This window comes from Heterodontus francisci, chromosome 41 (assembly GCF_036365525.1).
Source record: "Heterodontus francisci isolate sHetFra1 chromosome 41, sHetFra1.hap1, whole genome shotgun sequence".
Taxonomy (NCBI): Eukaryota; Metazoa; Chordata; class Chondrichthyes; order Heterodontiformes; family Heterodontidae; genus Heterodontus; species Heterodontus francisci.
Genome location: NC_090411.1, coordinates 28,929,122 through 28,950,034, shown reverse-complemented (window position 1 = coordinate 28,950,034; position 20,913 = coordinate 28,929,122). Strand labels below are relative to the sequence as shown.

The following is a 20,913-nucleotide window of genomic DNA, read 5'->3' as shown; positions in this document are numbered from 1 at the left end:
TCATCTAAATACCTCTTGAATGTCGTGAGTGTTCCTGCCTCTACCACCTCTTCAGCCAGTGTGTTCTGTGACTTAGAAGCAAGAGTGTTACCAACTGAACTACAGCTGATCCACATAACAAATGCAAGTTCTTGTTGTTGTCACAAGAGTTTTGTTTTTTTTAAACTAAGAGGTCTGCATGCCCTTAAAAACTGGGAGAAGGTGGTTTTCTGTGGGCACTGAATGCTGACACTTGGTGTTTGAAGTGCAGGCTGTAAAATTTGTACCCAAGCAACCAGAAAGATTTATGACTGTTTTGTGATTTGGTTGTTGAAAGTTTAGTTTCACTTTTGGGTTGAAAAGGCAGTTGCTGCTGGAGACCTATGTTTGCAGACCAGAAAAAGACCTCTCCCTGAAAGCAAGGATTGTTTCTCTTGTAAAAAAAAAGGAATCTTACATTTGAATTGGGGCTGTACTCTGCCTGGAAAGAGAAAAAGACCCCTTGAGAGGAAAAGACCCAAAGAAAGAGGAGTTGCTGCTCGCTGTGGAGAAATGCTCCTTTGCTGAGAGGAAGCCTTAATTGTTAAAGGTAGCAAATCTGTATTGACTCCAGTCTCTGGAAAATCTCTGCCTCAAGAGTGATTCCTGTTGCCTTTTGTGTTTTTGAAAGATCCTGAAATCTCAAGAAAGCTTCTATTGCTAGACTGCTACTTTAAAAATTTAAGTAGACCTGTTGCTACATCTTTTGCTGAAAGATCTGTGTGATGCCTGCTGCAGACGAATTGCCTTGAATGCCTACCCATCACAGACTGTTCATCAAAATCGCCCGGAGAGACTTCAAGTAGCATCCAACTATTGAATTCTGGGACACCTCATCAATCTGGAAATATCCTACCAGACTGTGACAATTAATTATTTCATTATTCCTAAGAAACCGTTACAACTCAAAACACCCCTTTTCCTGGTTAACCTATTTATCAATGTATGTGTGTGTGCATGAGCGTTAGGAAGAATAAAGAGTTATAAAATCTTTTCATATATATAGATTTATCCCATTATTGTTTAAGATTTTTGTTTATTAATAAATAGTTAATTTTATTATTGTTTAAAGAAACCTGGTTTGGTATGCTTTATTCTAGGGAAAAGAGGCAGTTGCGTAGAGGCATTATCACTGGACTAGTAACCCAGAGACCCAGGGTATTGATCTGGAGACATGGGTTCGAATCCCACCACAGCAGAAGGTGGAATTTGAATTTAATTAATAAATCTGGAATTTAAAAAAAAGCTAGTCTAATGATGTCCATGAAACCATTGTCGATTGTTGTAAAAACCCATCTGGTTCACTAATGTCCTTTAGGGAAGGACATCTGCTGTCCTTACCTGGTCTGGCTGACATGTGACTCCAGACCCACAGCAATGTGGTTAACTCTCACATGCCCTCTGAAATGGCCTAGCAAGCCACTCAGTTGTACCTAACCGCTACGAAGTCAATAAAAAGGAATGAAACCGGACGGACCACCCAGCATCGACCTAGGCACCGGAAATGACAATGGCAAATTCAGCCCTGTCGACCCTGCAAAGTCTGCCTTACTAACATCTGGGGGCTTGTGCCAATGTTGGGAGAGCTGTCCCACAGACTAGTCAAGCAACAGCCTGACATAGTCATATTCACAGAAACATACCTTACAGACAATGAACCAGACACTGCGATCACTATCCCTGGGTATGCCCACATACACTGTCTGGCACAGTAGAGGTGGCGGCACAGTGGTATACAGTAGGGAGGGAGTTGCCCTGGGAGTCCTCAACATCAACTCCGGGACCCATGAAGTCTCATGGCATCAGGTCAAACATGGGCAAGGTAACCTCTAACTGATTACCACCTACCGCCCTCCCTCAGCTGATGAGTCAGTAGTCCTCCATGTTGAACACCCCTTGGAGGAAGCACTGAGGGTGGCAAGGGCACAAAATGTACTCTGGGTGGGGGACTTCAATGTCCATCACCAAGAGTGGCTCGGTAGCACCACTACTGACCGAGCTGGCCGAATACTAAAGGATATAGCTGCCAGACTGGGTCTGCGGCAGGTGGTGGGGGAACCAACAGGAGGGAAAAACATACTTGACCTTGTCCTCACCAATCTGCCTGCTGCAGATGCTTCTGTCCATGACAGTATTGGTAGGAGTGACCACCACACAGTCCTTGTGGAGAGGAAGTCCCGCCTTCACATTGAGGATACCGTTCATCGTGTTGTGTGGCACTATCATCGTGCTAAATGGGATAGATTTCGAACAGATCTAGCAATGCAAAACTGGGCATCCATGAGGTGCTGTGGGCCATCAGCAGCAGCAGAATTGTACTCAACCACAATCTGTAACCTCATGGCCCGGCATATCCCCCACCCTACCATTACCATCAAGCCAGGAGACCAACCCTGGTTCAATGAAGAGTGCAGCAGGGCATGCCAGGAGCAGCTCCAGGCATACCTCAAAATGAGGTGTCAACCTGGTGAAGCTACAACACAGGACTACTTGCATGCCAAACTGCATAAGCAGCATGCAATAGACAGAGCTAAGCGATCCCATAACCAATGGATCAGATCTAAGCTCTGCAGTCCTGCCACATCCAGTCGTGAATGGTGGTGGACAATTAAACAACTAACTGGAGGAGGTGGCTCCACAAATATCCCCATCCTCAATGATGGGGGAGCCCAGCGCATCAGTGTGAAAGATAAGGCAGAAGCATTTGCGACAATCTTTAGCCAGAAGTGCCGAGTTGATGATCCATCTCGGCCCCCCTCCTGAAGTCTCCAGCATTACAGATGCCAGACTTCAGCCTGTTCGATTCACTCCGCGTGATATCAAGAAACGACTAAAGGCACTGGATACTGCAAAGGCTATGGATCCTGACAATATTCCGGCAATAGTACTGAAGACCTGTGCTCCAGAACTTGCCGCGCCCCTAGCCAAGCTGTTCCAGTACAGCTACAACACTAGCATCTATTCTGCAATGTGGAAAATTGCCCAGGTATGTCCTGTACACAAAAAGCAGGACAAGTCCAACCCGGCCAATTACCCCCCCATCAGTCTACTCTCAATCATCAGTAAAGTGTGGAAGGTGTCATCAACAGTGCCATCAAGCAGCACTTGTTTAGAAATAACCTGCTCAGTGATGCTCAGTTTGGGTTCCGCCAGGGCCACTCAGCTCCTGACTTCATTACAGCCTTGGTTCAAACATGGACAAAAGAGCTGAACTCACGAGGTGAGGTGAGAGTGACTGCCCTTGACATCAAGGCAGCATTTGACCGAGTATGGCATCAAGGAGCCCTAGCAAAACTGGAGTCAATGGAAATCAGGGGGGAAACACTCTGCTGGTTGGAGTCATACCTAGCGCAAAGGAAGATGGCTGTGGTTGTTGGAGGTCAATCATCTGAGCTCCAGGACATCACTGCAGGAATTCCTCAGGGTAGTGTCCGAGGCCCAACCATCTTCAGCTGCTTCATCAATGACCTTCCTTCAATCATAAGGTCAGAAGTGGGGATGTTCACTGATGATTGCACAATGTTCAGCACCATTCGCGACTCCTCAAATACTGAAGCAGTCTGTGTAGAAGTGCAGCAAGACCTGGACAATATCCAGGCTTGGGCTGATAAGTGGAAAGTAACATTTAGTTTAGAGATACAGCACTGAAACAGGCCCTTCGGCCCAGCGAGTCTGTGCCGACCATCAGCCACCCATTTATACTAATCCTACACTAATCCCATATTCCTACCACATCCCCACCTGTCCCTATATTTCACTACCACCTACCTATACTAGGGACAATTTATAATGGCCAATTTACCTACTAACCTGCAAGTCTTTTTGGCTTGTGGGAGGAAACCGGAGCACCCGGAGAAAACCCACGCAGACACAGGGAGAACTTGCAAACTCCACACAGGCAGTACCCAGAATTGAACCCGGGTCGCTGGAGCTGTGAGGCTGCGGTGCTAACCACTGCGCCACTGTGCCACCCATGCGCCACACAAGTGCCAGGAAATGACCATCCCCAACAAGAAAGAATCTAACCATCTCCCCTTGACATGCAATGGCATTACCATCGCTGAATCCCCCACTATCAACATCCTAGGGGCTACCATTGACCAGAAACTGAACTGGAGTAGCCATATAAATACCATGGCTACAAGAGCAGGTCAGAGGCTAAGAATCCTGCGGTGAGTAACTCACCTCCTGACTCCCAAAAGCCTGTCCACCATCTACAAGGCACAAGTCAGGAGTGTGATGGAATACTCTCCACTTGTCTGGATGGGTGCAGCTCCAACAACACTCAAGAAACTCGACAGCATCCAGAACAAAGCAGCCCGCTTGATTGGCACACCATCCACAAAAGTTCACTCCCTCCACCACCGACGCACAGTGGCAGCAGTGTGTACCATCTACAAGATGCACTGCAGCAACACACCAAGGATCCTTAGACAGCACCTTCCAAACCCGCGACCTCTACCACCTCGAAGGACAAGAGCAACAGATGCATGGGAACACCACCACCTGCAAGTTCCCATCCAAGTCACACACCATCCTGACTTGGAAATATATCACCCTTCCTTCACTGTCACTGGGTCAAAATCCTGGAACTCCCTTCCTAACAGCACTGTGGGTGTACCTACCCCACATGGACTGCAGCGGTTCAAGAAGGCAGCTCATCACCACCTTCTCAAGGGCAATTAGGGATAGGCAATAAATGCTGGCATAGCCACTGATGCCCACATCCCATGAATGAATTTTTTTAAAAGTGTCTAATTTGGCTAATTTGCAGTAGGTGAGAAACTTTATTAATATGCTGTGATCTGTGGAGTAGTAGAACTGAATTAACAATGCATTACTCCCGCCTTGGTTGTAACATAATCCATTGCTGTGATATCTCCACGTTCTCCAGTCAATCTTACTTCACCCCCAGCCCACACAACCTGATGACATGGTCAATTCTTTGGTTTTCTTTTGAGCACAGGCCAAGGGAAAGGCTCTATCCAAGAAGCGCAGATAATGTAGAAAGAAGCAATCTTTTTTTGGGGGTTAGTTCTGTGCTCACAAAAAATCTAAGAGACAAGGCTAAATTCAACAAATGTCAAGCAAGGCTCAAGGAATAAAGACTTCCCACTCCACCCCCACAGACATCTTACCAAAAGTAATTGCTACTGTGATGTTTTATTCCTTCAGAAAGGAGCTGGATAAATGTCGGCTGAGGTGATTAAAAATTCCAAATGATGCAAAAGTGCTGTGGGGTGGGGAGGAGGGCCAGAGATGGGGTCATGTTTGCTAGGGAGGACAAGAGACTAGGGAAAAACAGTGAAACTATGAAAGTAAGAAAATGGAAAGCAAAGAAAGGCCATTCAGCCATCAAACCTGTTCCATTCCAGTGTTCGTGTGAACTTTCCTCCCATACCTTTTGTTGATTCCTGATTTTAGGGACTACTCACTTTCCTCTCCAACCTCCCTTCAAAATCAGTGTCGTTAAACATCTCTAATAACCTTCAGTCCCACTTCCACTGAGGATTAGGAGATATAAAATAAACTGTAGTTTCACTTAATGATCTCTTGTGATCAGGGACTGTTCCTAGATAACTTACCTTCTGGGAATTAAATGGGTGGGGTGGAGTGTAGAATAGAGTTGATTATACATGGTATGAGGAAGGAGTCATGTGTGATGGGCTGAATGGACCTTTCTTGTTCAGTGTATATTGTGGCAACCCAATCAAGAAGTCTTTCCGATGGGAGGTGCAGTTAACCCCTCCCCCAAGAAGCACTGTGTTGCAACTAACCAAAGAACGGCAGAAAACAATCTAAATAAATAAATTTTTTTCTCTTTACAATGTTCCCCCCAATTTCCTCTTGACAGTGGGGATTCATTGCCAGGGCCGCCCCAACAGCCTTCCCATACCTGCTCGAGATTGCACGCCAAGCATGGCATCATGTTGCCAGCACAAGAATGACAGGGATGTTAAACCTGTTCTTAATACAGGTGAGCTGGCACCAGTCCAACAAACCTTAGCCTCAGAAGGAAAGCAGCTGCAAAAAATTGAAGCGTACGCATTATTTTCTCTCTCTGTCTCACTCTCACAAACACACACACACGCACACACTTGGCAATCCATTCTGGCAGCTCATGCGATAAGGATATTCCCAAAGTTGTTGAAGATTTGTCACCCAACAGTCAGATCTCACTTCCAGCAACTCATTTGTTCTTCTCTGCGCCTAGTGGTGAGATTTTAATTCTGTGGGTTCTGCTTCCTTGACCTCACGGACCTGCTACGTTGTGTATGCTGGGGCCACCTGCAAACTGGAAATGTATTTCCAACAGCCCCCAGCGTTCCCTATTCACTGCAAACTGGGCGATTATAACAACACCACTACAGCCAATGGAACAGGTAAACCAGCTGGTATTTCTTTTAACAGTTGATGTCAATCAAACGGTCATTTGCAGGCAGTTTTGGTGCTATGTGTCAATTGTGGCTCAGTTGCCGACACTTTTACCTTTAAGTCAGAAGGTTGTGGGTTGAGTACAAAACCTTTTCCAGCATTCCAATACTGAGGGAGTCTGAAGTGCTGTGTTTTGATTGAGACACCAAACCAAAGCCCGTCAGCTTTCCCAGGTGGACATAAATGATCCCATCGTACTATTTGAAAGAAGAAGCAGGACAGGTCTCCCTGATGTCCTGTCCAATATTTATCCCTCAACCAACATCACTAAAAAAAAGCTTATCCGCTCATACATCTCATTGCTGTTTGTGGGAGCTTGCTGTGTCCAAAATGATTGACACAATTCCTATATTACGACAGTATCTACGCTTCAAAAGTACTTCACTGGTTGTAAAAGCATTTTAGGATGTCTTGAGGCACTATGTAAATGTAAGTTCTTTAAAAAAAATCCTTGAGGTCAACAATTTTATTGACTTGTTCTCGGAACTTCATTGAAATCTTGAACTTGAATTAAGTAATAAAATAACAGCTCTTGGCAGCCAGGTCTGTGCAAACAGGAAAATAACAGGCCCATCCTTTATGAAATCAACCACCGTAACAGAGCCACATCAGGCAAACTGACAGTGTAAATCGGTTGTAAATTCATTGCTTAGACAGCAGTGCAGATACCTGCTTTGCATGTATTTATGAAAATGTGAGCCTGTTTCAGAGCAAATCGCTGAGTGCTTACACAAGAAAATAAAATGATCAGATTCCAGTCTGTAAGGAGGTATCGAGTTCTGATTTTTTTTTTATTTACTGTCTGCTGCAGGTTGGTTTGTAAAATATGACTGACTTTAATGAACTATGCAAGTATATCACCAGTAAATTGGGTGAAATCGATTCTCTCATTCAGTATTTCATCTCCAAAACACTGCCTTTCTCACAGTGTATGAGTCTCGCGAGAAAACTTCACAAAAACAATTTCAGTTAAAAAAGTTGCCCCTTACTTTCTGAGATACCAGAGAATCAGTTCCTTCTGACACAGTACTGTCTTTTAAAAATACCTAGAAGGAAAGTTTGAACAGGCTGGGCTCCTTTCTGTGGAAACGAGAAGACTGAGGGGTGATTGCTGTCTTTAAGAACATGAAAGGGTTCGACAGCAGAGATCTAGAGAGGATGTTTCCACTTGCAGGCGAGACCAGAACTAAGGGCCTATAAATATAAGATAGTCACTAAGAAATCCAACTGGAATTCAGGAGAAACTTATTTACCTAGAGATCAGTTAGAAAGTAGAACTTGCTACCACAAACAGTAGTTGAGGCGAACAGTATTTAAGGGGAAACTAGATAAGCACGAGGGGGAAAAGAATAGAAGGATATATTGATGAGGTTAAATGAAGAGAGGTGGGAGGAGGCTCCTGTAGAGCATAAACACCAGCATGGTAATATGGTACCCCAATGGGCTAGTAGCAAAGGCACCATACAGACCAGAAGATCCCATGTTTGATTCCTGGTCTGTTAGCCATGGCGACAGTTGAGGCACTATAATTGGCTTAACAATGTTTACCAAAACCTGAAGGGTGGCCACTTGGGAGAGGTATCGATGACTGTCAGGATCCAACGTCAGCCAGCATCCTGAGGAAGGAAGAAGACCCAAAGGGAAAAACAATAATATCGCACCTCATCTGCTATGTCTTCTCCATAGGATTGACCACACTGTCCAAACCCATGGTGTCCAAACAGTCTGATATTTTCCTTGGAGGGGATAATGCAGAGTTCTTCTTTCCATTCAATCCCGCTCCCTTTCATCCTGCAATGGAGAGAGATTCGCTGGAGATGAGGGAGTCCAATTTTTCCATGGAACACAACATTTTCAAAGGTAAGCAGAGCAACATAGGAGTTCCTAGACAACAAGAGACAAAAATCCATCTAGTTCATAAGAGTCATAGTCATTTACGGCTCAGAAGGAGGCCATTCACCTTCTGCTGTTCTAATACAATGATAATGGAGTTGTTGACTAATCACAGCAATCAATCTCTTATTGATTAGTCTACCACAGACCCAAACATGAAGTAAGGAAAACCCCCAATGTTGGAGAGCTTTGGGAACCTACTGAGCCAAGGTTGACACCTGAGTGTCGGTGAAAACATTTGTGACTTACCATTAACAAAACCCCCAACCCCCCTTCCTATTTCCTCAGTCTCTCAACAAACGACATAGAATATTCCAGATCAGATCATCTGCAGATATCAAATTGGCAGAAATCACACAGGTGTGCAGTTTAAAGGTTTAGACAGAAATCTGCTGTTCCTCCCAAGCAGGCCACACTTACTTCTTCTTAGGCAGTCCCTCGGAAACGAGAATGACTTTCTTAAACTCCAGGGTCGTGGGTCCTTAGGTGACTGAATAGTCCAATTCTGGATCCGCACACTCTTCCCCAAGTCCGGATGGAATCTATCCCAGGTTACTGTGGGAAGCGAGAGAGGAAATAGTTGGGGCCTTAACAGATATCTTTGCAACATCCTTAAACACGGGTGAGGTCCCGGAGGACTGGAGAATTGCTAATGTTGTCCCCTTGTTTAAGAAGGGTAGTAGGGATAATCCAGGTAATTATAGACCGGTGAGCCTGACGTCAGTGGTAGGGAAGCTGCTGGAGAAGATACTGAGGGATAGGATCTATTCCCATCTGGAAGAAAACGGGCTTATCAGTGATAGGCAACATGGTTTTGTGCAGGGAAGGTCATGTCTTACCAACTTAATAGAATTCTTTGAGGAAGTGACAAAGTTGATTGATGAGGGAAGGGCTGTAGATGTCATATACATAGACTTCAGTAAGGCGTTTGATAAGGTTCCCCATGGTAGGCTGATGGAGAAAGTGAAGGCGCATGGGGTCCAAGGTGTACTAGCTAGATGGATAAAGAACTGGCTGGGCAACAGGAGACAGAGAGTAGCAGTGGAAGGGAGTTTCTCAAAATGGAGACGTGTGACCAGTGGTGTTCCACAGGGATCCGTGCTGGGACCACTGTTGTTTGTGATATACATAAATGATTTGGAGGAAAGTATAGGTGGTCTGATTAGCAAGTTTGCAGACGACACTAAGATTGGTGGAGCAGCAGATACTGAAGGGGACTGTCAGAGAATACAGCAGAATATAGATAGACTGGAGAGTTGGGCAGAGAAATGGCAGATGGAGTTCAATCAGGGCAAATACAAGGTGATGCATTTTGGAAGATCGAATTCAAGAGTGAACTATACAGTAAATGGAAAAGTCCTGGGGAAAATTGATGTACAGAGAGATTTGGGTGTTCAGGTCCATTGTTCCCTGAAGGTGGCAACGCAGGTCAATAGAGTGGTCAAGAAGGCATACGGCATGCTTTCCTTCATCGGACGGGGTATTGAGTACAAGAGTTGGCAGGTCATGTTACAGTTGTATAGGACTTTGGTTCGGCCACATTTGGAATACTGCGTGCAGTTCTGGTCGCCACATTACCAAAAGGATGTGGATGCTTTGGAGAGGGTGCAGAGGAGATTCACCAGGATGTTGCCTGGTATGGAGGGCGCTAGCTATGAAGAGAGGTTGAGTAGATTAGGATTATTTTCATTAGAAAGACGGAGGTTGAGGGGGGACCTGATTGAGGTGTACAAAATCATGAGAGGTATAGACAGAGTGGATAGCAAGAAGCTTTTTCCCAGAGTGGGGGATTCAATTACAAGGGGACACGAGTTCAAAGTGAAAGGGGAAAAGTTTAGAGGGGATATGCGTGGAAATTTCTTTACGCAGAGGGTGGTGGGTGCATGGAACGCTTTGCCAGCGGAGGTGGTAGACGCGGGCATGATAGCGTCTTTTAAGATGTATCTAGACAGATACATGAATGGGCAGGAAGTAAAGAGATACAGACCCTTAGAAAATAGGCGACAGGTTTAGATAGAGGATTTGGATCGGCGTAGGCTTGGAGGGCCGAAGGGCCTGTTCCTGTGCTGTAATTTTCTTTGTTCTTTGTTCTAGGTGGGCAGGTGGCGTTTGGTGAGACGAGTGAATGGGATTTCCAAATCTCAAATTTCCAAACACACACTTACCACCTATCATGTCTCACATTGTTCTGATGATTTAACAAGCAGGGTGGATAAAGGGGAACCAGTAGATGTAGTGTATTGGGATTTCCAAAAGGCATTCGATAAGGTGCCACATAAAAGGTTGCTACACAAGATAAGAGCTCATGGTTTTGGGGGTAATATATTAGCATGGATAAAGGATTGACTAACAGGAAACAGAGAGTTGGGATAAATGGGGCATTTTCAGGTTGGCAAACTGTAACCACTGGAGTGCCACAGGTATCGGTGCTGGGGCCTCAACTATTTACAATTTATATTAATGACTTGGATGAAAGGACTGAGTGTATTGTAGGCAAATTGGTTGATGATACAAAGATAGGTAGGAAAGCAGGTTGTGAGGAGGACATAAAGTGTCTGCAAAGGGATATAGATAGTTGTGAGTGGGCAAAAATCTGGCAGATGGAGTATAATGTGGGGAAATGTGAGGTTGTCCACTTTGGTGGAAGAATAGAAAAACAGAATATTATTTAAATGGAGAGAGACTGCAGAATGCTGCGGTACAGAGGAATCTGGGTGTCCTTGTACATGAATCACCAAGAGTTCGCAAGCAGGTACAGCAAGTAATTAGGAAGGTAAATGGAATGTGGGCCTTTATTGCAAGGGGGATGATGTATAAAAGTAGGGAAGTTTTGCTACAACCATACAGTGTGTTGGTGAGACCGGACCTAGAGTACTGCATACAATTTTGGTCTCCTTAAGGAGGGACATACTTGCATTGGAGAAGGTTTACTAGGTTGATTCCTGGAATGAAGGGGTTCCCTTATGAGGAAAGGTTGAGCAGGCTGGGCCTATACTTATTGGAGTTTAGAAGAATGAGAGGTGATCTTATTGAAACATATAAGATTCAGAAGGGACTTGACAGAGTAGATGCTGAGAGGATTTTTCCCCTTGTGGGGGAATCTAGAACTCAGGGGCACAATTTCAAAATAAGGGGTCTCTCATTTAAAATGGAGATGAGGAGGAATTTTTTCTCTCAGAAGGTCATTAATCTTTGGAATTCTCTTCCCCAGAGAGCAGTGGAGGCTGGGTCATTGAATATATTGGAGGCTGATAGATAGATTTTTGATCTACAAAGGAGTCAATGGTTATGGGGGACAGGTGGGAAAGTGGAGTTAAGGCCACGATCAGATCAGCCATGATCTTATTGAATAGCAGAGCAGGCTCGAGGGGCCAAATGGCCTACTCCTGCTCCTCTTTCTCATGTTTATTCTATACTGTATCCAAAGTACTATTTTCGGAAATTTGCATTTAAATGAATCGATACTATCAGCTTCCACTGTGTACCCAGGGAGTCTGTTCCAAAGATTTACCACTCACTCGTGTGTCCACAAATTAGTTTTGAATTTATCGCTCTTTAAGCTCAGGACATGTTCTCTGGTTCTACTGTTTCCAACGTACTGAAACAACTTGTGAAACATTATCTAGTCCCTTTAGAATTTTAAGCTCCCTTTTTGCCAGCTTTCTCCCTCTCTCCTTTTTTTCATGGCGTTCACCTGATTTTCTGTCCATTTGTTTAATTGAATGTAAAACCGGGCAGGTTCCCTTACACCATTGCCTTCCCATCAACCTGAATTCCCTGGATTTGCCGGTCTAAGTGACTCATGATTTCCAGACGCAGGATCTGATACCATGAGTATTCGGCCTTGTAGATACAGCCTCTGGAGCAGTTCAGGGTTAGAAAAAGTGTTGCCAGCGTATATGCAGAGGTGGCTCAATTCTTCTGAATGGTACAAACGATGGAGCCCCAAGGTGAATGTATAGGCAGAAGAGGAGAAGTTGTTGAGAGAGGTGAGGTTGTGACAGGTGTGGGCAGAGCTGGTCAGCAGAGGAGAGATGTTACAGGAGGACAGAGTGGTTTACAGTGTCAAAGGCCAGGAATTTCCTCAGAGATGATCCCACTGTGCCTGCACCGTGACTTCTCTTGGAGCGGGAGCAGTGCGGAGGAAATCCCTGACCGTAGGTAGAGCAGAGGGTGAGGAGAAAGCCACACTCACTTGAGAACTCATTTGTGGCCTGGACCACTACATCCCCAGCATTATGGGCAGGACAGGTGCCATATTAAAGGGATTCAAATAAGGCGTGGTGGGAGAAAATGAAGCAAAGTTACAGGGCATTGAGGGACTTAGCAAAAGAAAAGGGAGATTGGAGATAAGCCAGTAGTTGGAGAGAATGACAGAGGTAGAAGCACTGCCTGCAAAGGAGAGACAGCTTGATGTTGTCAGCAACCAATGGAGTCAAGGAGATGAGGATAGGTTAGGTGACTAGCAGTTGGGAAGGAAGGGAATCTGAAGAACAGGTGTTTGGTTTCATGAGTGTGTTGAGTGCCGAGGAAAGAGCTGGGAGAAGCTGCAGGGTATGGGATGAACATTCCTCGCTAAACCTCTCCGCCTCTCTACCTCTCTCTCCTCCTTATGACTGTGTGCGTCTCTGTCCCTCTCCTATCTGTGTCTCCCTTTATTTCTAGTATAAAAACACAATAATGTTCCTCATGAATGGCTGCAATTGATTCTAATCGTACATCTTAACAGAGGAAGTCTACTGAATATGGATCCCATTGCAATATTATAGGGGCTCACATTGCATTGTTACAAGGGCTCCCAGGGTAGTACTGCAGGGGATTTTCAGTGCAGTGCTGCAGTGCATCCCAGTATTTTTGAGAGCTCCTGTACCAGATAGTCTCATTGTGCTCTGGGTGTTAGGATACTGACACTACACTGTAACTTGACGCTTGCTTTGTTTGCTGCTTCACTTTCAGGTTTTCTGGCAACCGTGACAACATATCACAACAATACTGAACAACCAAGCCTGCCAGTTAAACCAGTTCTTCCCAGTATTGATTTTCGTAAGTAGCCAAACTGTAACAGTCAGGGGATTTACAGCAGCCAAAAATAAAACTCAGATCCACCATAACACCCAACATTAGAAAGACCAGCACTAGAAACCTTTGTTCAGCTCAGTAAAGCACAACTCACTAGCACCAAAAGTCTCCCATAGTATCTCAGGCCTACATCACCTAAAATCTTCCATTGTACCTCAGTCCCACATGACCTAAAGTCTCCCATTGTACCTCACCCTATGTCACCCAAAGTCTTCCATTGTACCCACCAACACCCAAACTCTTCCATTACACCTCACCCCTACATCACCTAGACCCAGAAATGAGTTTAGGCAGAATCCAATCCAGTTTCATCTAATGGATATTGGCCTACAGCATAAATGTGGCCCAATACTCAACACTAATTGGTGCCTCTATACTTTTTTGTAATCTATATTGCAGTGATGTCTTCCAATAAAATCAAATGCCGCACAGATGTCAAACAGCAAGAGAAATCTTCAAACCGCAGAATGAAACGACACAAGCAAGGTACGTGGAAATTATGGTCCATTCAAATGGAAGGAATTAATAGTAATTTTCCAGCCATCCCTCCCCACCCAGAGGATCACAGCAGCACCCAGTGTGGAGCCTCCTCACACAGATCAGACAGGACCCTGGTTCCATCCCTGGTCTGTGCTGCATCAGGTGATCTCCACTGGGGCTGTTAATTTTAATGCCTCAATTTTAAAATTCTTATCCTTGTTTTCAGCTTCCTCCATGGCCTCATCCCCTCCCTATCTCTGTAATCTCCTCCAGTCCTGCGAGATCCCTGCACTCCTCCAATTCTGGACTCTTGCGCATCCCCAATTTTAATCGCTCCACCATTGGCGGTCGTGCCTTTGGGCCGAGGCCCTAAGCTCTGGAATTCCCTCCCTAAACCCCTCTGCCTCTCTCTCCTCCTTTAAGTCGCTCCTTAAAACCTACCTATTTGACCAAGCTTTTGCTCACCTTCCTTAATATTTCCTTATGTACCTCGGTGTCAAATGTTGCTTGATAATCACACCAATGAAGTGACTTGGCAATGTCTTACTATGTTAAAGGTGCTATGGAAATGCAAACTGTGTTGTTCTTGTTATTGACCTCAACAACCTTGGGCTCAATCTGGCCAAGATTCTTGGGCTCAATCGCTCCTTAGTAATCCCTGCTGGACAGTGCAAGGAGGTGAACATCAGCTAAGCACAGGATTGGGATTGTCTATGATGTCCCCTCTGATGCAATACCCCACGTCTAGACATGCTATTTGACCATAGAAGACCTCACAGGCAAGCACGAACCTGTTCACACGCACGCGCACACACTTTCTAGCAAGGGCACTGTACTGCGCTCAGGAGCAAGAATCCTGATAATTTCCTCTTCCTGAATCCTGAGAGTGGGCAGCAGCTGCAGAGATCAGAACATTTGAATCTGGGGGCATAAAGGATGGAGAAATAGAAAACAATTTAAAGCAAATGCAGTGCACTGTAGCAAACACCAGAACAAAGTACAATACAGTAAGTTACTAAAGAATCTTATAGCCTGTTTAAAACAAGACTCCTCAGTGAGGAGTTAATTGAGCAGAATGGGCCTATGTTCTCTGGAGTTTAGAAGAATGAGAGGTGTTCTCTTTGAAATGTATAAGGTTCAGAGTGGGCTTGACAGGGTAGATGCTGAGAGGCTGTTTTCCCTGACTGAAGAATCTAGAACTAGGAGACATAGTCTCAGGATAAGGGGTCGCCCATTTTGGACTGAGATGAGAAATTCCTTCACTCAGAGGGTTGTGAATCTTTGAAATTCTCTACCCCAGGGGGCGGTGGATTCAAGACTGAGATCGATAGATTTTTAGATACTAAAGGAATCAAGGGATATGGGGATAATGCAAGAAGGTGTAGTTCAGGTAAAAGATTAGCCTTGATCTTATTGAATGGTGCAGCAGGCCTCAGGGGCCATCTGGCCTACTCCTGCTCCTATTTCATATGTTCTTATTAAGATCTCCCGACATAAAATGATGGCCAGCAAAGCAAAATGTTAGTAATTCTGAAAATTCTCCTCTAACTTTCCTCTTCAAAACTCCAAATCTCCTGTCCTACACACTCCTCATTTTCCCTGCATCCTCTCTGCATTGAAATACTCAAAGCACTATGTCCTAATCTAACCTTTTTTTCCTGCAACCTGAAAAGTGTAGGTCTCTTTGTTTTCCTTTCTCCTGTAGTCTACAGGTGTTACTTAACCACTACTTCTTCATTTACTTTATCCTCTGCCCTACTCTTTCAAACTTGGTGGCCTCCTACGTTATTGGCCTTCACACATTTTGTCATCCATGGCTAGGTAGCAATCTTGCCTCAGAAAGTTGTAGGTTCAAGTCTCACTCCAGACAACTGAACACAGAATCCAGACTGACCCTCCCAGTGCAGTACTGAGAGTGTGCTGCACTGTCGGAGGTGCCGTCTTTCAGATGAGACGTTAAACCGAGGATCCGTCTGCCCTGTCAGGTGGATGTAATAGATCCCAGGGCACTATTTCGAAGAAAAGCAGGGAGTTTTCCCAGATATCCTGGCTAATATTTATCCCTCAACCAATATCACAAAAACAGATTTTCTGGTCATATACCTCATTGCTGTGTGTAAATTGGTTGACATTACAACAGTGAGTACACTTCAAAAGTAATTAATTGGCTGTAAAGTGCTTTGGATGTTCTGAGGCCAAAGAGCGCTATATAAAAGTCAGTTTTTTTTTCTTTCTTTCTGTTTAATCATTATTTATTATGTATAAAAGAATTTTAAATGTAACAGGTCAAAGTGCTCACCTGTGGGAGTTTGTCCGGGACTTGCTGCTGAACCCCATGGAGAACCATGAGATCGTGCGATGGGAGGACCGGAGAGAGGGAATCTTTCGCGTGATCAAGTCCAATGCCTTCGCCCAGCTGTGGGGCAACGAGAAAAATAATAAAGGAATGAATTATGAGAAGTTGAGCCGAGCACTAAGGTAGAAGCTCAGAATCATTGCACCTCTCTCTGACTGGGAATGCCCAGCAGCTGCACCATCTCCATGTATAGCTGGGGTTGCCAACCCTCCAGGATTACCCTGGAGTCTCCAGGAATGTAAGATTCATTTCCAGCAAACTCCTAGAAGGAGAATCATAAGAGGCACTAAAAAAAATGTCTTTTTAAAAATTCTTTGAATGCTTTTGTTTATTAATTATACAAATATCAAACATGGGGGAGGGGGGGGGTGGTGGCAGAGGCTGTTTGACTGACTGACAAGAATCATCCAATCAAGTAATGATGCATCTTTTTGCTTTCTGATTGGCTTTGGGAAGGCAGGATGCTGGGAGGATGGGCATGTTGGGCGACTAATGGCAGGATTGTGGGGGTGGGGTGGTGGGAGACAGGAGATCTGGTGATGACACCTTCAGGAATATGTCCGAGCAGTGTTGGCAACCCTACGTACAACTATGGTAGTATAATTACTGTTTGGAGACAGTATAATAGAGAATGGAGGGGGCAATCCAACTTGTTCCTTGTGCTGAAGGGTTCAAAGAACTGGGGCAGAAGTCAAGGATTAGAGAGCGAGGAGTTAGAAGGGGGCAGTCAGGCCAATCTATTCACCCAAAGGGTTAAAGTACCAGGAAGCCATTGAGATGCCAAGTGTAACGAGTTCAACAAGCAGTCACAATTCTGGAGAGAAAAGGGATTGAGGGATATGAGTTGGTAACTTAAGATTTCCAGTTATAGGCCCTACTTAATACTCAGTTCAGTTAAAGTCAATGGAATTGGATATCAATCCCGCCTGCTTTATGCTAACACCCAAGATGTATTTTTAACCTTTCTTTATAAGAGTTGTTATAATCAGGTGAGGAGGGGTCAAAAGGCTTCCCTCTTGTCCCTCTCCTTGTTTGACCGCAACAGGATTTATTTCTTTTAAAATGTGGATATGCTTATCAATTCAGTGAGTGTTTAACCCTTTATGTGCTATGATCATTAAATAACCAATCTGACAGGTTTTCTTGAGTTTAAACAAGAAAAAGGTTAGTTTATTGTACTTAAAACAGATCTAAGTAAAATAATAAACTACCCTCTAACTTTCACACACACACACACACACACACACACACACACGAGAATCACACGCACAGATAGGTTACAGAGTGGAGGAGAGAAACACACCAAGGCTCTATCACCATTCCTTCACTGTCGCTGGGTCAAAATCCTGGAACTCCCTTCCTAACAGCACTGTGGGTGTACCTACCCCACATGGACTGCAGCAGTTCAAGAAGGTGGCTCACCACCACCTTCTCAAATAAATGGTATCCTAGCCACCAACACCCACATCCCATGAACAAATAAAAAAAAGAATAGATTAGAGTCTGTGGCATATAAAAAAAAGAGTATACAGGCTGTGGAGTTTGGTAAATGAGTTGTCTTCCAGCTGAACTCGGTGACCAAGAGGTTCCGGCTTGTAGATGTGGCCAACTGGTTCAGGGTTTTCTTGGAGACAGTGATGCAGATGGTTTTCTTCGCAGGTTCTTTGTCTGCAGCAATGATAGGCGTGGATGGTTACAGCCAACAAGCAGGGTTCAAACTTGCAAGGTGACCTGGAGAGAGAGAGAGAGGGACCCCCACTTGGGTCCTTTACTGGCTTGTCTCAGTTACTTGTCTGCTGGCAGAGAGAGAGAGCAGCTAGCTTAACGCATAGATGGCGGGTTTGTCACATGATGGCCCAGTGTATTCTATCGCTTTCAACTTAATTAGATCATGTTTAAGAATTCCAATCTCTCTCAGGGTTCCATTATTCTAGTGATCACCCTTTGAGTGGTCCATCTCCACCAGTGCTAATGTTCCAAGAATGCCTTTAATGTCTTGTTAATGAAGCTTGGACAGGTAGCCCATTCAAAATTCCCAAGCCATTGTCCTGGATTGGGACTAACCAGACCTACGTGTCCACTTCGACACATTGGAATGAAAGTCTAACCTTTGGCAGTTCTGATGAAAGGTCACAGACCTGAAACGTTAACTGTTTCTCGCTACACAGATGCTGCCAGACCTGGTGAGTATTTCTGGCACTTTCTGTTCTCGTCCCAAACTCCATACTTTATGCCAAGACAGCTGACCTCGACTGGGGGAGTAGTAGGATCTTGAGTTTGTTTCAGTGTCCCTGGGCTGGGGAAAGAATGGGGGAATCTGTCAGTGTTGCTCCTTCTAATCACTGCATTCCTCCAACTTTGGCCTTTAGCAAATACCTGATTTCCTTCACCCCCATTATTGGCAGCTGTGCCTTTCGCTGTCTAGACCCTAAGCTCTGAAATTCCTTCCCTGAACCTCTCCGCCTCTACTTCAATGTCAAATTTTGTCTGATTATGTTCCTCTGAATTGCCTTGGGACTTTTTATTCAGAGGAGAGGTCAAAGATGCCATACAAATGCGAGTTATGCTGGTTGTATCCAGTCACTCCTGGAAGGTGCATGTGTGTGACACTGGATGAGGACAGTCTGAGGTCAGGATAGCCTATATATGCCCAAGGTTCATACAAGAAGAATGGAGACTTGGGCAAAGTACTGGAGGGTGCATAGCACGTAGAAAATGAGCAAGGACTTCAGGGGGAGAAACCTGGGAAAATAATCCTAAAAGTCGTGGTGTTTAAGTTTTAATAAAATTAATTTAGATTATTTAATTTGAGTTAAAGTCTGATGTTTTTAACTCCTCTGCCTTAGACACTATTACAAAACTGGAATCCTGGAACGTGTGGATGGGAGACTGACATACAAATTTGGAGAGAAAGCCTATGGATGGAAAGAAACTCGGTATCTGTAAATGCACTTGCAGGCTCGCATATTCAATGAACCCTTTCTCAGTTGTAAACAATGATATGAAATGATCTCACCGACATGTCCCATGAATGAGGAAATTCCTACATCCCTTAGCCAAAGAAAATTACAGAAAAGTTTGGACTTAACCACGCTGGAAGGCACCCATAAGGTTAATGAGTGTATCCCTAAATTGTCAATGTACAATACCAGTCTGTTCTTGAGTGGGTTTCAGGGACATTTCTAAAAGGTAACACCAAAGGATGAATTGTGGGAGGCTCCGTTCCCAGTCACATAGCCTGGTGTCACGACAGTGCGGAGTGGAGATCAGTGTGTATGATTCCCAGCAATCCCAGTTTTCCAGTCATTGATCAGAAAGTTTGCTGTGCCATGGATCATGAGCTCTGGTCTTGACGCCCAATTTCCAGTTTGCACTTCCACAATGGAGCCTTGCAAAACTTACCCTCAAAGACTTGCTTCTAAAAATACAATGAAACCTCCAAAATACATCATCATAGGAACAGGAGAAGGCCATTCAGCCCCTTGCGCCTATTCCACCATTCAATCAGATCATGCCTGGTCTGTATCTTAACTCTATTGACCCGCCTGATATAAATACCAAACAAAACCTATCAATCTCAGTCTTGAAAGTTTTAATTATCACCCAGCATCCAACATTTTTGGGGGAGAAGAGAATTCTGGATTTCCACTATCCTTTGTGTGAAAAAGTGCTTCCTGAACTCACTCCTAAATGGCCTAGCTTCAATTTTAATCTTGTTCTCGATTCCCCACCAGCGATCATAGTTTCTCAGTATCAACCCTATCAAAGCTCCTTTATCATTTTAAAGACCTTGATTAGATCTCCCCACAACTGTCTCAAGTCAAGAGTATACGAGCCATGTTTATGCAACTTGTCCTCATAAACTAACCCATTACACTTGGGGCCATTCTGGTGAATCCAAGGCCCATATATCCTTCCTGAGGTCCAGTGCTAAAAACTGAATGCAGTACTTCAGATGGGCTCTGACCAAGGCTCTGTACAACTTTTGTGTTCCAACCCCTTGAGATAAAGGCCAACATTCTATCAAGTTTTCTGACTACTTTCTGTACCTGTGCACTAGCTTTTAGTGTTTTGTATACTTGGACACCCAAATCCCTTTGCTCCATCATAGCCCCTAATTGTTCACCATTTAAGCCAATAGGATACTTTCCCTCCTCTCGATTGATAATTGATATTGATGTATAGTTGAGGGTCCCTAAATATGGTGTTAAATGTATGGCTCAGCAATATTTTGAGGAGAGAAGTAAATATGGATGAATGATTAAAGACTCTGTCACCACAGATTGCGTGTTCAAGTCCCACTGAAGACTTGAGCACATATACCAGGCTTGCACTCCAATGCAGTATTGAGGGAATGCTGCACTGTTGGAGGTGTCATCTTTCAGATGAGATGTTAATCTGAGGGCCTGTCTGTCCTCTCAGGTGAATGTAAAAGATCTCGCGGCCACCATTTCAAAGAAGAGCAGTAAAGTTATCCTTGGTGTACTGGCCAATATTTACCCCTCAACTAACACTGGTCATTTATCACCTGGTTCTTTGTGGGAGCTTGCTGTACACAAATTGGTTCCTCTATTTCCTGCACTTCAAAAGTACTTCATTCGCTGTGAAACATTTTGGGACTTCCTGAGGTTGTGAAAGGCACTATATAAATC

General features: G+C 44.5%; 1 protein-coding gene across 1 annotated transcript in view; it reads left to right on the top strand.

Moving 5' to 3' along the window:
* Positions 1–20,913, top strand: part of LOC137353547 (uncharacterized) — a 25,778-nt gene extending 4,865 nt beyond the window's left edge. Inside the window, exons 3-9 of the mRNA XM_068019914.1 lie at positions 5,873–5,995; positions 6,240–6,401; positions 8,140–8,313; positions 13,303–13,389; positions 13,825–13,911; positions 16,191–16,383; positions 19,108–20,913. Of these exons, the coding sequence (XP_067876015.1) occupies positions 5,873–5,995; positions 6,240–6,401; positions 8,140–8,313; positions 13,303–13,389; positions 13,825–13,911; positions 16,191–16,383; positions 19,108–19,207 (926 nt within the window). The 3' untranslated portion in view covers positions 19,208–20,913. The remainder of the gene's footprint in view (positions 1–5,872; positions 5,996–6,239; positions 6,402–8,139; positions 8,314–13,302; positions 13,390–13,824; positions 13,912–16,190; positions 16,384–19,107) is intronic.